At 40.7% G+C, this 15,382-nt stretch overlaps 1 protein-coding gene across 1 annotated transcript in view; it reads right to left on the reverse strand.

Moving 5' to 3' along the window:
• Window positions 1-15,382, reverse strand: part of LOC122725400 (calcium-activated chloride channel regulator 1-like) — a 32,653-nt gene that overhangs the window by 11,339 nt on the left and 5,932 nt on the right. The window contains 5 exon segments of the mRNA XM_043962501.1: window positions 2,724-2,898; window positions 6,688-6,915; window positions 8,293-8,514; window positions 11,455-11,632; window positions 14,983-15,088. Of these exon segments, the coding sequence (XP_043818436.1) occupies window positions 2,724-2,898; window positions 6,688-6,915; window positions 8,293-8,514; window positions 11,455-11,632; window positions 14,983-15,088 (909 nt within the window).

Genomic DNA, 15,382 nt, shown 5'->3' on the forward strand with positions numbered 1-15,382 from the left:
TCATATGTTTTATTCATAATTGAACTTCTTGGATCTTCACTACTTTAAGAATCCATCAATTCAAACCACGTAGGGACTCCTTCTACCAAAGCTGACTATAGTCCCTCCATTCCTTAGTAGATGTTTTAATGAGTTTCTATGGCCTAAAAAGATCATTGTTTATTGGAAAATCTTTTGGTGATTTTTCTTTCCAGTTTTAGCAATGTTGGTCAATTTAATTCAGTTAGACCATCAGTCATTAAACACGTACTCTGTGTAAGAAGTACCTACTACAAAGAAACAGTCTCTAACCCTCAAGGATGTTACATTCTCTTCTGGATGTGGGAGTGAGGGGTGAGGCAAGAGAACCACATGGACACAGATATGTGAATTCGGGAAAATGAGAGGGGAGAGAGAGAGAGAGAGAGAGTGAGCGAGCATTAGTATCCTGGGGAATCAGGATCCTAGGACAATGGACACATTGCCCATAATCAAGCCCTCACCCAAAGCCTTTTCATTTTAGTAGGACCTGGTTGTTTGGCCATTGAGACCCTAGGGTCACTTTGATAATGATTATTCAAAATAAGACTTTGATGAAGGACTTACTCTTATTTTAAGCAAAACTTAATAAGCTTCATGATTTGATTTCCCAGACCATAAGTGGTAAAAGTAAATTACTAGGGTGGTGGGTGAGAAGGAAGATGGGTATTGCTAAGGCAGTCACACTGGTAGTATGAAGAAATGACAGAGGGACATCAAGGGAGGGGACTGAAACTATATAAAAAGAAAGTACAAGAAATCAAAGAATACAGTAGCCAGGGCAGTAAGGTTTGGTTGAAGACTTCAGTCTAGCTTCTAGAGTTGGTTCTACCACTAATAGCTGTCTGATCTCATATGAGTTCCTTCATCTCTTTGACATTTGACTTCTTTGGTGTAATAGCTAAGGCACTAGACCTGAAGTCAGAGAGGCCTGGGTTCAAATCTTGCCTTCGACACTTGTCCTTAAAAGAACTGTCACAGAGCTTTGTGCCTTTGTCTCCTCATCTGTAAAATGGGATAGTTGGACTAGAGCTATAATTCTATTATCCCATGACTATTTGGTCTCTAGAGATCACTTCTGTATGAGTGAGCAGATGTATATATAGCACTATGCTACTAAATGTTTAACAACTGACTCTTCAAAATATGTACTCATATTTTAAAGTGAAGTCGTCATCATTATTGTTTTCTCCATGACTCGTAGAAATCAATAAAACAACAAATCAAACCCTTATTTGTAGCATTTCCTGATTTCTGAGGTATAAATATTCATAGTGAAAATTTAACAATGAGCTCTCACAAGCTGGTACAACCTGGCTCTAGTATACTCCTTCTTATATACCTTAGTAGTACAATAATTGATGATGCCGAGTCATAAAAAAGGTTCTGGGAATGTCTGCTTAATAATTCAGGGAAGTGTGTAATATATTTTAGAGAGCTTTTCATCCAGATTGGTTAAAACTTAAAAGCAGTTGCTCAAGAGGGTAAGCTTGTAAGTTCACTCATTCCCCAATAATGCTGTCAGGCACTGATCAACCCAAGAAAGTCAAGTTCTAGTTTATTAAGCTTCCACTGCTTATTGCTCCTCATCAAGGTAATGATTTGACCCTCGTATTAAGAATAACAAGTCAAATCGTTTGAGCATCTTAGCATCCACATCTCGATCTCTTCCTCATCTTCCATTAGACTGTTAAGTTATTGATGACAGTGACTATGTCAATTTTCATTTGTTCACCCATAGCTCCTAGTACAGTGCCTTAAATTTTAGTGGGCTCTAAATAAATGGTTGCTGAATTTGAGTTGAATGAAAAATTTCTGTTGTGGTCTTTGAAAAATCCAAGGACTACAAAACCATAACCATTTGTGGGAGGATTCTTTTAGTGGGTATGCATTGGACTAGATAGTATTTGATAGACTTCAAGGACCAGCTATGAGATGTTGTAATTCTGTCTTTGGGTAGAAAGCCTTTGAGAATTATTTTGGGAAAAAAACCATCACCCAGCAAATATAGAGATGAATCTCTCTCTGAATGTAGCTTGGCATGTCCTCATATGACAGACATTTGGGCTGTTGTTGGACTTCATTTGAAGTATGTTGAATTTGGTAAGACCAGTCATTTTTTTTTTCATTTCCCACCCGGATGCCTTCCTCTGGACTTCTCCATCCTGCCCCCAAACCTCAACATCCTCAAAGTTCACTTGAACCATGGAACTCAGACTTTATCAGTTTGCCCTGCCCCAGGGGCTCCTCCAACTTTCTGATTAAAGGGGAGAAGGATAAAAGGCAGAAGGTGGAGAGCAGAGAGCAATTCTTATATCTTCCATTCAAATAAGGTAGCCAAGCCATTCATCTATTCATTTCCCACCAGCCTTCACTTCTCTGGCCTTCATTATGTCCCTGCGCTGGATACACTTTTATCTTCTCTCCCCCTTTTCAACTTATTTCTATGTCTTCTCTTCAAGCCTCCCCCATTAGATGTGAGGTCCTTGAAAGCAGGGACTGTCTTTTAACTTTCTTTGTATACCCAGCACAGTGCCTGGCACATATTAGGCACTTAGGTGTTTATTGACTGACCTTCCAGGGCTTGTGCTGCCCTTCCATAGCCTTCAGAAACCCTGGGTCACCTGCAAATCTTAGAGGAGAACTCAAGGGGAGGTTTACATAGAAATAATATGAAGAAATGTATTCTCCAGGTTATCTTTTACCTGTCATCTCTGACAGCTTCTCCAGTCCTGGGTCTGCAGAAGGTCCCAGAGCAACAGTGTGAATAATGGCCCCACTTTGTTTCACTTCATTAAGGCACATGCTGATTGTGCTGTCTTCCCCATCAGTCAGAAGGACAAATTCTGAACCATCCGTTGAGAATTTCTTTTTAATTATCTGAAAGCACAGATTCATCCCAGACATTGGTAAGCAGATTTAGTGCTGCCAAGTAGCCCTGAGTGAGTGGAATTGGCCAGGAATTAAAGAAGAAAATAAAAGTAAGAGCCCAGGAAACCCAGGAGGATCTTCCTGTCTTGAAATCCTCAACTATGTATGTGAGACCTTCAGGAACCCAGCCCAATCCCCCTTTCTCTTGCTCTAATGGAGGAGATTTTGTCCCAGCTGATGTTGCCATTTGGCAGCAGGGCTGACCCAGCTTCTGCCCACTGATGTTCAGTCCCAGCCAGGGTGTCTGTTCTTTCTGACTCTAGAACAGAGAGAGGCTGATGAGACATTGGGCAGACGAACACCCACTATTTCTGATTCTCCTGTCATTACTGGGAGGGCCAAAGAGGAGGAAGCTCATGAGCCTGAGAGGAGACATGACATGGTGGAAAGAGCCATAGCTTTGGAGTCTGAGGCTCTTTGTGTCTCAGTTTTCTCATCTGTAAAAGGAAGAGAGAGGTGGCCTCTGAGGTCTCTTCCTGCTCTAAGCCTGTGCTCCCATGCTCATGATTGCTTCACCATAAAGAGAGTTTTCCAAAAGTAACTTGGGAAACCATGCTCTGTATAAACTGCCACATTGGACACCTAGAAACAAGGGAATGACTAATAGCACTCAATTCAGGGAACATTATGCAAATCATGCTGTAGGAATTCCCTCCACTAAACCAGATGATAAGTCTTGGGGAATTGCCCAAGATACTTTGATGTTCTATAGCTTGTACAGGGTCACAGCTAAAAAGTGCCAGTAGCAGAATTTGAACTCAGGTCTTTCTCAGTATTCTATTTGTGAAACAATGCTGGCTTTACAGGAAATTATTAGAAATTATTAGAAAAATATACAGGAAATATTACAATATCCATGATATTTTAATACTCCAATGGATCTAGAATTCCATCCATGTGAGTTATTTGGACATTGGGATGATACCAGTGGAGCACAAGGGAAGCTACCCTTTACTGTCCCCACATGACCAGGGCATTTGATCGCAATAACGATTGGCATTTACATGTTGCCTTCAAGTCTGCAAAGAGCTTTGTGATTCCATTAGAGCTCCCCATTGATACTATGAGGTAGATACTAGTACTACAGATGGCACTATCTCCATTTTACAAGTCAGGAAAGTGAGGCTCAGAGTGGTTGAATGACTCACCTGTGTCATATGTTGTTAGCAGCAGGATGTGAGCACAGGTTCTCCACACACTAGGACCCAAACTATTCACTCTGCCTCACTGCCTCTTATATGGGGAATATTATGCAATAGAAAACATATTGTATGTGTATATATAAATATATACATATATACACATATGCATATGGGTCTTACATATATATGTGTGTGTGTGTGTGTGTGTGTGTGTAGTACCCAAGCATTTTTCTGCCAAAGTGGCCCTGCTCTAGACTTTACCATTGTTTGAAATTGCTCCATGTAAAAACTCAGACTTGAAGATTTTCCTGACCAATCTCCTGCCCTGCCCCTTCTGACTCACAGTCACTCCTCCTAACCCTGCTCTTTTTCTGTGCTGTGCCCTTTCCTCTTACTCCCTCTCTGACTTCCCTATCTAATGCTCAGCAGTCTCTTGCCCCCTTGCCCTTCCACTGTTGCTATCCTATGACCGTCCAACACTAACTCTCAATGTGTCTGCTCCTGCACAATGGAGAACTGGTGCAGAAGGCCCTTAGAACAGGATCTAGTTCCCCTTGGAATGTATACCACATGTGCTTCAACTAGACCTTGCTCTGCTTCTTGCAATTACTCTTTCTTGAATCTCTAGCATGTCCCTCACAACATCTGTTCCAACCATTTTCTTAACTCTTTGAGAACTCACCCATATCTCCTGAGCCCCAGGACATGACATCATCTCTTACTTTGCTGACAAAATTAAAGCCAACTGCCACATTTTTCTGGTCTCTCCCATTACCTCCCTCCCTCCCTCTTGTCTCAGAGCAGTGCTGCTGTGTCAAAGCCCCCCTCTCTACTTTGCCCTTAATCCCTTCCCTTCCCTTTCCCCTAGGATATTGCTCCATTGATCCTCCTTGCTTTCCCTCTTACATATCTTTGGTCTCCCTCTCACCCTCCATTGCTATAAACAGGATTAGGTTCCCATGCTATGCAAAGAAACTTTATTTTCTTTACTGTTAAGCTTTATGCCCTTTGCTTCTATACCACTCAAGCTCCCACAAATCTGGATTCCATCTGTACTATTCTGCTGACGCTTGTATTACCAAATCATCCATTACCGCTTTCTCCTCATGCTTCTTGATCTTTACTCCGTCTTTCTTGCTACACTCTTCCATCTCTTGGCCTCTATAACACTATTACATCCCAGATTTTCTGTTACTTCTCTGATGGATTCTTTACTGTTTCCACTTGAGGGAACTCCCTGAAACTATGGATATGGGACTCCTATTTTCTCTTTACAGAAAAGGTTTATAGGTGACCGTAGGTGTCAAGCAGACCTTTTTAGGTCTTGAGGTACTAATGTGATATGAAAAAATGGGCTAGGAAGACCCAAGTCCAAAGCTCAAATCGACCTTGGGTAGATTGAATACTAAAAGCTCCTATTCCCTTCAAAGACAAATGTAGGAATCACTCCAAGTGTTTAGCACTTTCTTTGCTGTATGTACAAATCTCATTGTGACTCGGCTGAAAATGTGATTTTCAAGGAACTGTACAAATGCCATGTGTGGTATGACCAATTCCCACCCACTAACTCACCATGTATGTCTTTTAGCTCTCTCATTGGTAAAATGAGGTGGTTGAATTACTTTATCACTAGGGTGGTTCTATAATTTTATTTCATGTCAAAAGCAAAGTCTTTTTTCATCAAAATGAGGAAAACCCTCCATCATGGGAGTCAAACAAACCATTCATCACTCTTTGGCTGTCTCATATTATTTCCCTAACTCAATGACTAATAGCTCTCTGGCTCAATGTGTTTAATAAACCAACAGAGCCAGAAGTGTTTGGCCTTGCCAGAATGGAACCTAGATTGAAGATTGTACCACCTGGTTGCCCTGGATGTTTCTGTTGCATACCATGCACCTTATTATATATCATGCACATGGGGCGGCTAGGTGGTGCAGTGGATAAAGCACCGGCCCTGGATTCAGGAGGACCTGAGTTCAAATCCGGCCTCAGACACTTGACACTTACTAGCTGTGTGACCCTGGGCAAGTCACTTAACCCCAATTGCCTCACCAAAAAAAAATACTTATATCATGCACAGTGCCTTTCTCATTAGTTATATCACTGCATAGCCAGCATGGGCCAGAGTGTTCTAACTTTACAGTTGGAAGGCACCCCAAAGGTCATCAACTCCACTCTTCTCATTCTATAGATGAGGAAACTAAAGCTTACTCAAACTGTACCCTGCCCAAGGTCATATATTTAGTAAATTTCTAAGGTGGAATTTGAGCTCAGCTCTTCCTGACTCCAAGTTGATTGCTCTATCCACTATACCAAGCTATCTTTCAGGAGATACTTAAACCCATGTCTTTCTGACTCTAAGGTTGACTTTCTTCTTTCCACATACCAAGGGCTTAACATTTGTTGAGCTGAATTTAATTAGGATTTCTACATATCACCATTTGTAGTTATTCTTTCTCCCCCTGGAAATACACTTACTTTTTAGAGGCATCTAATTTATACTAGACAGTAGGCATATGAAGGGCATTCAGAATAGACATTCACTCTTAAATTTTTTCCTACAGTAGAGACAGTGGAGAGGATATGCTTTCACCGTAAATCCTGATCTGAGGCCGGAGCAGATGGATGTTCCTCCTACAGCAACAGAAGGTAACTTTGTAATGAGGGCGTTCCTCTCAGCATCAGTTACAATCTGTACCAGTTCACTTTGAACAGAGGCTGTATTGTCAAATGTGACCATCCCAACCCAGGATCCCTTTTCAATGATCTGAAGCAGGAAGAGTCTGGAGGCTTGATTGAGTCGATTTAAGCGGTCTTCATTCTGAATGAAAAGCACAAGTGAAATTGGTAAGTGGTCATCTACAAGCAAACTGTAGCAGAACAGCCTAAGCCTAGATATAGAATTCTAGGGGATATGGGTACCATGATGGAGACTCTGGGTTCTCCAAGGCCAGGAGAACAGAATACAAATTCTGGAGTGTTCTTCAAGCTAGAAAGCACTTAAAGATGGGCTTGGGGATAGGCTATATGTTTGATATCTGAGGACAAGGCCACCAAAATTTGGAGAGGCACATTACCAGGTGACCCTAGGGACAATGAATGATTCAACCACAGTAACTCTCAAAGCTTAAGTTGTAGAAGGGTTTGTCTGTGCATTGGTGGACCCTCCTTAAATTAGCACATTCTCATTGAACATTGAAACATGGGGTTTTAAGTGAAAGCATGTGTATGGTGTTGTGTTTAGGAGATGAAAGAACTTCTATGAAATATTTTTGTCTTTTAATTTGATCAGGATCACCAGGAATGAGCTACCATGTAGAATAAGGGACTAGACCTGTGATTTCATTGGTACAGGGGACTCTCAGAGGAGGAAACTCTCTACTAGTGAAGGTTGGCACCTTCTCTGCAACTCATAGTTTCAGAGAATTGCCTAACCAGAAACCAGATCTTTCAGATTCAGAGTTCAGCTTTCCATTCCCTATACAGTGGTAAAGAAACTGATGAAACTAGAACTCCTAAGCCATTGTGATCAGTGTGGAAGGGTGGAGTAGAGTAGAGAGTGCCCACATTAATGAAGTTGCAGGTCTTTTGAAGTATGGAATCTGAGCTGCATTCTTAGGTAGGATGTTTGGTGCCTTTGCCAATCAACAATTAATAAAGGAGGAAAATATGAAGTCATACAAAGTTGATTTGGTGTTTCAGTTAACAGGGACTACAAATGCTCATGGGCTGGGATACAAACTGTAAAGCAAATGCTTAATTTAGTCATTTTGTTGAAAAATGTCATTTGGATTCAGGGATGGGAATAATTGGCCATGAATTTTTGTTAGAGAAAGGGAGTGGGGAGAATGAGTATGAGGGCTTAAAGGGAAACTTGATGAAGGTTAAATGATTCCCTGCTCCCTAGTTTCTTTCTTTCTTTCTTTCTTTCTTTCTTTCTTCTTTCTTTCTTTCTTTCTTTCTTTCTTTCTTTCTTTCTTTCTTTCTTTCTTTCTTTCTTTTTCTTTCTTTCTTGACAGGGTAATGACGGTTATGAATCCAGGGCTGCTTCTTTATTCACTGTGTCGCCAGCTGCCCCCTAGTTTCTTTTAAACCATGAGATCAATGTGATTTCCAACCAACCCAAGATTCTATGGGTCCAGCGTATGTTGTAAACATATGCCTCCAGCCTCCAGAGCATGGGGCAGGTTTGGCTTACCCCCATGCTTCCAGACTTATCCAGAACTAAGCAGAGGATCCTTTCTCTAATCTGCTTCAGTGAGAAGCTGGGCTTGGGTGGCTGTGCATCTGTCATAGGAGTGGATGCCTTGTAGTCCTCTGAGTCTTGGATCACTTCCCATGTGCTCCTGAGGTTGCACATCCGGTTTTGAGCATTTGGAGCATCTTTGTTATGGTTCTTTTCTGTACAAAATTCCACCACCTGAAAAAGCCCAATTGCACGATAAACATGAAAACTATAAACCAGGGCTTCTTAGCCTGTTTTCCATGCACTAGATTTTGAAAAGAATCTTTTTCAATATAATTGGTTTCCTTTGTCATCCTGAGTCTTTTAATGCATTTCAAACTTGATTCTGAGAAGGGGTCTAAAGGTTTCCCCAGAGTACTGAGGAGTCTGTAACACAAAAAGGGTAAAGAACACTTTCTACAAACTACCAATATAAGAAATCCAGTTAATAACCTTATTGCTGATTTGGGTCGGGGGAAGCACTCATTTGCAAACCTAGTCCCCCCGCTTCCACTATCTTTACTAAGTCATTTAACCTTAGTTTCTTTACCTGCAAAGTGATGAGGTTGGACTAGATAAGCAGGTCTTGGGATTCATTTATACTTAAAAAGAATTGAGGACCCTCACCCCCAAGAACTTTTGTCTATGTGGGTTTTACCTATTTACCTAATAAGAAATTAGAATGTCTTAGTGTTATCATGAAATAGTTTTGACCAGGAGGGCCCCTAGAAAGGGTTTCTGGGACTGCAGGCTGAATGTACTGGAACCAACTTTAGGGGTCTGGTTAGAACCAATAGTTGAATTTTCAGAGGTGAGCATTTATACCCCAGAAATCAGCAAATGCTACAAATCAAGGCTTGATTTATTGTTTTGTTGAGTATGTAAATGTGTAAAGCAAGCAGCCCATGCATCTGGGAACCAGATTGGGAAAATTAAAAAATATAGTAAAATGTTGATAACATTACATTTTAAAACCAAGTCATCATGCAGGTACAAAGATGCTTGGGTTCATTTCCATTTGATTTTGACACCACTGATCTAGACTTAAGAAAATCATGAAGTGTATTTTGCATACTTTTTTTCCAGAGCCAGTTGTTAAACATTTACCAGCCTACCCTTGTCCACAGGGTTCCCTAGTCTACAGTTTGAGAACTGAACTAGGTAATTTCTAGGTTCCCTTCCAACTAGATTCTTCTCTGAGTCTAGGATTCAGAGCTTGATTTAACTGTGAGCACTTACAAGGAGAAGAGGCAATGACTGAAAGCTATCAGGGGCTCCTAAAGAACCAGTCTTGTCAGACTCATATCCATTTTCTGTTTTTATTATTGTATTTGCTGAATACTGTTGGCGGCTTCATGTCTTTAGCCATTGACATGGAGCATCTTTAGATTGGCAGCAGTGAGAGCTCTCCAAGTGAGGGAACTTTGGATAATACTGGGGGTGGGGATAACCTAATACAGATGGTCATAGGTGCTCCCACTTAAACAGAATTCTCTGCACAGGAGCCTCTGTCACTGCCTCTCCTTGTTGGATCTCCAGATGACAAAGGAATGGAGTGTGCTGTCAGCATCATAGATAGACCTCATTCAGTTCAATCTCTTCAAAGCTTGAAGGTGCTTGAAGAGAACATGCTCCCTGTCTTAGATGCAGTGGGGAAACACAAGAAGTGCCATCAATAGAAGTACAGATAATTTGTTTATCATATTTTCGATTGAATCAAAACTAATACATGGAATAACAGAACTAGGATCCAAAAGTGCTCAGCAAGCCACTACTATTAGTCTGTCAAAAACACTTACTAAATGCCTATTGTGTGCCAGGCTAAAAGGGAACTAACTGTACTATAATCCCACTAGAAATTAGATGCTTAATTAGTATTTATTGAATTGAGTTGAATTGAATTAAATTGAATTGAAATAACTCAGATCAACTACAGCCACATGGCACAGTAGATAGATTATTAGGCCTATAGTCAGGAAGAACTGAATTCAGATACCACCTCAGATACTTACTAGTGACCCTGGAGAAGTCACTTAACCCCTGTCAGCCTCAGTTTCCTCATCTGTAAAATGGGCTCATTTAAGAAAACCTTATCTCTCCTTACTATTGTCTGGAATTCTGCATTCAGTTTGGTATGTCTTTCCTTTTCTCCTTTCCCTTTCCCTTTTCTTTTTTTTCCTCAGCTATTTGTAAAGTATCACCAGATAGCCAGAAAGCTAAAAGCTTAGCTTAGTCTGCCTTTCCCCCGTAAATTAGAAGGCAGTGCTTCTATCAGTCAACAAGCATTTGGCCTCTGAGCCAAAATTCTGAAATCATTGAGATTTAAAAGATTACTTTAACTATATTTATATGTATGAATAGTTTTCAAAAGGTTGGGAGCTTTAAATAATAATAAAGAAATAGGATAATATTTAGTGGAACATGAAATATTTTTAAAAGTTATTGATATTTAAGACAATTCCAAGGGATTTATGAGGAAAAAAATATTCTCCACCTCCAGAGAAAGAACTGATGGAGTCTGAATGCAGATCAAAGAATACTTTTTAAATTTTTTCTTTATTTTGGGATTAAAAAAAATTCTTTTGTAACATGGCTAATATAGAAATATGTTTTACATGATGGCACATGTATAATCTTTTGGTTTTTTTGGTGAGGCAATGAGGGTTAAGTGACTTGCCCAGGGTCACACAGCTAGTAAGTGTCAAGTGTCTGAGGCCAGATTTGAACTCATGTCCTCCTGAATCCAGGGCTGGTGCTTTATCCACTGTACCACCTAGCTGTCCCTCAGCCTTCCCATTTAAAGAAATAATGGCATATTGAAGGGATACCTAGTTCAAGGAGCCTACCTCAGGTTATCTGGATAGATGTTCTGATGGAGAGACAGATTGGTGTAATGGAAAGAGCCCTGAGCCAACAGTGGGATGATGCACCACTCATCTCATTACTCAAAGTCTTCATTTCCTCATGGAGTAGGCATGAAGGGTATGTCAAATGAGGTCATTTCAGGGGCCAAATAAGAAGGTAGAGGCAAAGGGCCTTGGGAACATTAGCACTAAATAAATGCCAACTCTTAGGGTCAGAACAGGCCCTGTTCTTCTCTTTACAAACTTCAGAAATAATGATCCGAATACTTACAGAATCAATGCTTTGCGTGAACATAATGGAGGCTTTCTCGGTCTGAATTTTGTCAGGTATGAATAAACAATCGTCATTAAATTTTCCTGTTTTTGGATCTGGTCTGCACGTTCTAATTGAACAGCTGCCTCCGGAACATACATTTGCCCTATTTTTACCAGTGAGAGCTTCAGAACATCTGAAAAAATATTAGGATTAGATTTTAAAAACAGTAATTCATTTCAAACCACCCCAACCAATGTGTATCCCTCATGCTATCACATTATTTCTTTATCACAAAGGGTGTGATTCAAGCAACCCATTTAGGCAGAGTAGTCGGGAAGCCAGTAAGAACCATTTTTGTTCTGCAGAGAACTCCTATAGGGAATTTCAGATGGGCTCCTTGTAATATCTCAATGCTAGCCTGTCTGCTGGGAATACTGGGTCTGGTTTACTGGTGTCCCTAACTGTGATGCTTACAGAGATGGGCTCTAGACTCCTTATTATGTTCTTCATCAGAATTAAGAAGGAATCTGCCTTGTTCTCAGTGACTGCTCAGTTTTGTCATCACCACTAACACATGGGACAGTTAAGGTTCTTTATCTAATCCTAAGGATCTAATTGGCTTTCCATTGATGACTTTCATAAGGTTCATTCATTGATTAGATGAAAAGTGCTCAAGTGAGTATTTCTCAGAGCTCTCTGGCCCCGCCAAGCATATAGAGAAACAAGGGCACAGTAGAAATGAGTCCTTCCCAATTACCTTGTATTTACTTCACATCTACTATCTATCTATCTAGATTGAGATTTAGATTTATAAAAGTACATGTTGTTTCTCCCAAAGTCTTTGAGAGCCAAGAGTGTTTTTCCCCCTTGTATTTCCAGCACCTAGGACAGCACCCAGCCCAGAGCAAGTGCTTCATCAATGTTTTTGGAATAGACCTTTTGTTAACCCAACAGGGATACTGGCATTTTCCCTCCTTAAGAGCTGTAATTACTCACTGCACTTAAGGACTGACTGAGAGGTAATAGAATATTACTTATGCTTCTTCCTAAAATCATTAAACACCCTGAGGAAATAGACTGACTGTGTATGAGGAGAAAGAGGAAAAGGACCAGGTAGGTCCTTTGGCCCAGTGAGGGTGTGGTATTCCAACATTCTTGGGGGAGTTTTCTGTCTCTGTCTCTCAGTGTGCACTGCTCATGTCCTGTGGAGGCAACAAGGACATAGGCTAGGTCTAGGTTTCTAGGGGTGTCATATCTGAAACCATGTTTGTATGTGTCTCTGTGTTCCAGACATATATAGTGACACTGAAGAGTTGGTCTCTGATGATTTTGTGCCTCGACTTCAGAAAAATTTCTGTGCTTTGATATAAGTGCTTCTGTTTTGAAGTATGGTGGGGTATGTGAGATTTAAAATTAGATATTAGATCATAAATCTCCCCTCTTTACCCTTTCCCTTAATTTATCTCTCAGACTAGTAAATGGAAGAAACCTCTAGTCTATAGTTAGAGCTTTTACTTATTGTGTGGTAGTTACCAGGTGATGTTGATTAGAGGGATAGGAAAGTAGAAATACAAAACAAATAGTCTTAAGTCTAAGCTTAGTCTATATTCCGTATAAAACTCACCAAAAGCCCAAGGCCACCTTTGCGGGGGGGAGAGAGAGAGAGAGCCAAGCGCATGCTGCTAACGGTGAGCCGGGCCACGTCCAACTCCAGTCTGTGTCTGTCTGGGTGTTGCACCAGTCATTGGACTAGGAGAGCAGGCAAGAGATCCCACTTCTGTTCTCTCCTTTCCTTTTAAGCTTGCACCCCAGAAGTGGAGTGCTTAGCAGCCGGACTGATGTGCGTAGCCCATGCACAGCCGTTGGTCTCCTCCCCGAAAGGGTGGTCCTTTAAAAACTGGCATCTTTCCATATTCACTAACCTACTGATAGGAAACTTTTTACCACATTCCCCCCTTTGATTCCTCAAGAAACAAAGTGTTTCCTTGATGGGACAGTAAAAAATAACAGAATATAATAACTATTGCTAACTAATAATATGTGAACAACAATATAGAAAAGGAAGAGAGGAAAGTTTTGTCCAGAGGGGCGATTTTTTTTGTCCTCATGAACCGACGCTTTGACATTGGTCTTGCAAAGGGAGAACCTCTGCAGAGAGTACATGTTACAGATGGCATATATTATAACAGAAAGGAGATAGTAAAAACTAACAAAACAAAACAGTTCATATAAAGTCTGAGTTCTCTTGTCTTCTTGAAGTGGTAAGATGTCATCAGGAGAACTCAGGAAAGAGCCAGAGAGTGGCAAAATTGAATCCTCGCATGGTATCTATGGAGCCCTTAACAGTGGAACATTCATTCTTACTCATGCCTGATGCCCCTGTAAATTTATTAGGTCATGATCTCCTTTGCAAGCTTAGAGCAACCATATCTTGTGCTCCAGATGGGGCTGTCTCCCTACAATTGCCAGAGGATACTGTTCATTTATTACCAATTTTACTTACAGAAGCTCAAGGAACAGTAGGGGAGGTATCCAAAATTCCCTCTGACATTCCTGAGTCTTTATGGGCCTCATCCCCTAATGAGGTGGGGCTCCTTAAGTCTGCCATGCCTGTTACCTTTAAAGTTAAGGGGGGACCACCCCCCTCCATTCCACAGTATCCATTGTCTAGGGAAGCAATAGAAGGGATCACCCCTATAATTGAGGCTTTGAAAAGCCAGGGTATTATTATTCCATGTCATCACTCTCCATGCAATACTCCCATTTTGCCAGTTAAAAAACCCAAGCCTGGGCCAGATGGTAAACCTGTTTATCGTTTTGTACAAGATCTTAGAGCGATTAATAATTATGTTATTCCTAGACATTCTATAGTTCCAAACCCGGCTACGATAATTTCGCCCATTCCCTGTGAATCTATATGTTTCACAGTGGTAGAACTCTGCTCTGCCTTTTTCTCCATACTAGTACATGAGGAAACAAAGTGGGGAACTGTAATGATTGGAATGACGTCACCTGCTGGAGACTTACTGTAGAAGAGTTCCGCCCATGAAGCGAAGGTCTTTGAGGGCAAGACCAGGAGTCTTTTCTTTGGTGTCAGGAAGCGACGTGGGCTAGTGGGAGGAAGAAGGAAGAGCCGGGTACTCTGACTCGCTCTCTTTCCTGAGGACTCCAGCAGAGAGGGGAGCTAGAAATGCGCTCTCCCTTTAATAGATAGGAAGCTAGGCCTTTCTCTCTTTATCAAATTCTTATTCTCCTTAATAAATGCTTAAAAGTCTAACTCTTACTAAAGTTTATAATTTATTGGCGACCACTCATTAGATATTTTAAACAGTTTAGCTAGAATTTTAGCCCTTAACAGGTAGGAGCCTGTTACATATTATATAAAGAAGGCTACAGTGAAATTGAGGACACATATACCAATGTGGTGGTCTGTAGATGAAAAGAAAAACTATCCTGACAACTGAAATCTTTTAAACATTAACTCAAGAGGAGATGATTTCAGTTTGATGTGATTTGCAAAAAGTTAAAGGAAGATAATCATACTTCACTGGTACATTTTTTCCATTAGACTGGTAGAAACGCTCTTCTTCATTGTATTCCTCAAACACTCCCCACCGTAAATGGGCCCACTCATGAACTAAGATTTTACCTGTGGGAAAATATTGGAAATGCAAAAATATAATTACTTCCACAATTCAATGGTTCTGTGGGTATTCTCTTAGATATTTGTGAGTATTCTCTTCATTGATGCAGATCTCACACTAGTCATAGTTTCTTGTACCATGAAATTCTTATTCATGGTCTCCCACAGATCACCTGTAGAGAAACTAGCCAGGGCAATGAGGCTCTTCTTCTATATCTTTCCTATTTCATGACTGCTGGTGTACTATTCAAGCCAACTAGATAAGGCAGTGCCTAGAGCACTGCAGCTGAAGTCAGGAAG

The sequence above is a fragment of the Dromiciops gliroides genome, chromosome 4 (genome assembly GCF_019393635.1).
Source record: "Dromiciops gliroides isolate mDroGli1 chromosome 4, mDroGli1.pri, whole genome shotgun sequence".
NCBI classification, from domain to species: domain Eukaryota; kingdom Metazoa; phylum Chordata; class Mammalia; order Microbiotheria; family Microbiotheriidae; genus Dromiciops; species Dromiciops gliroides.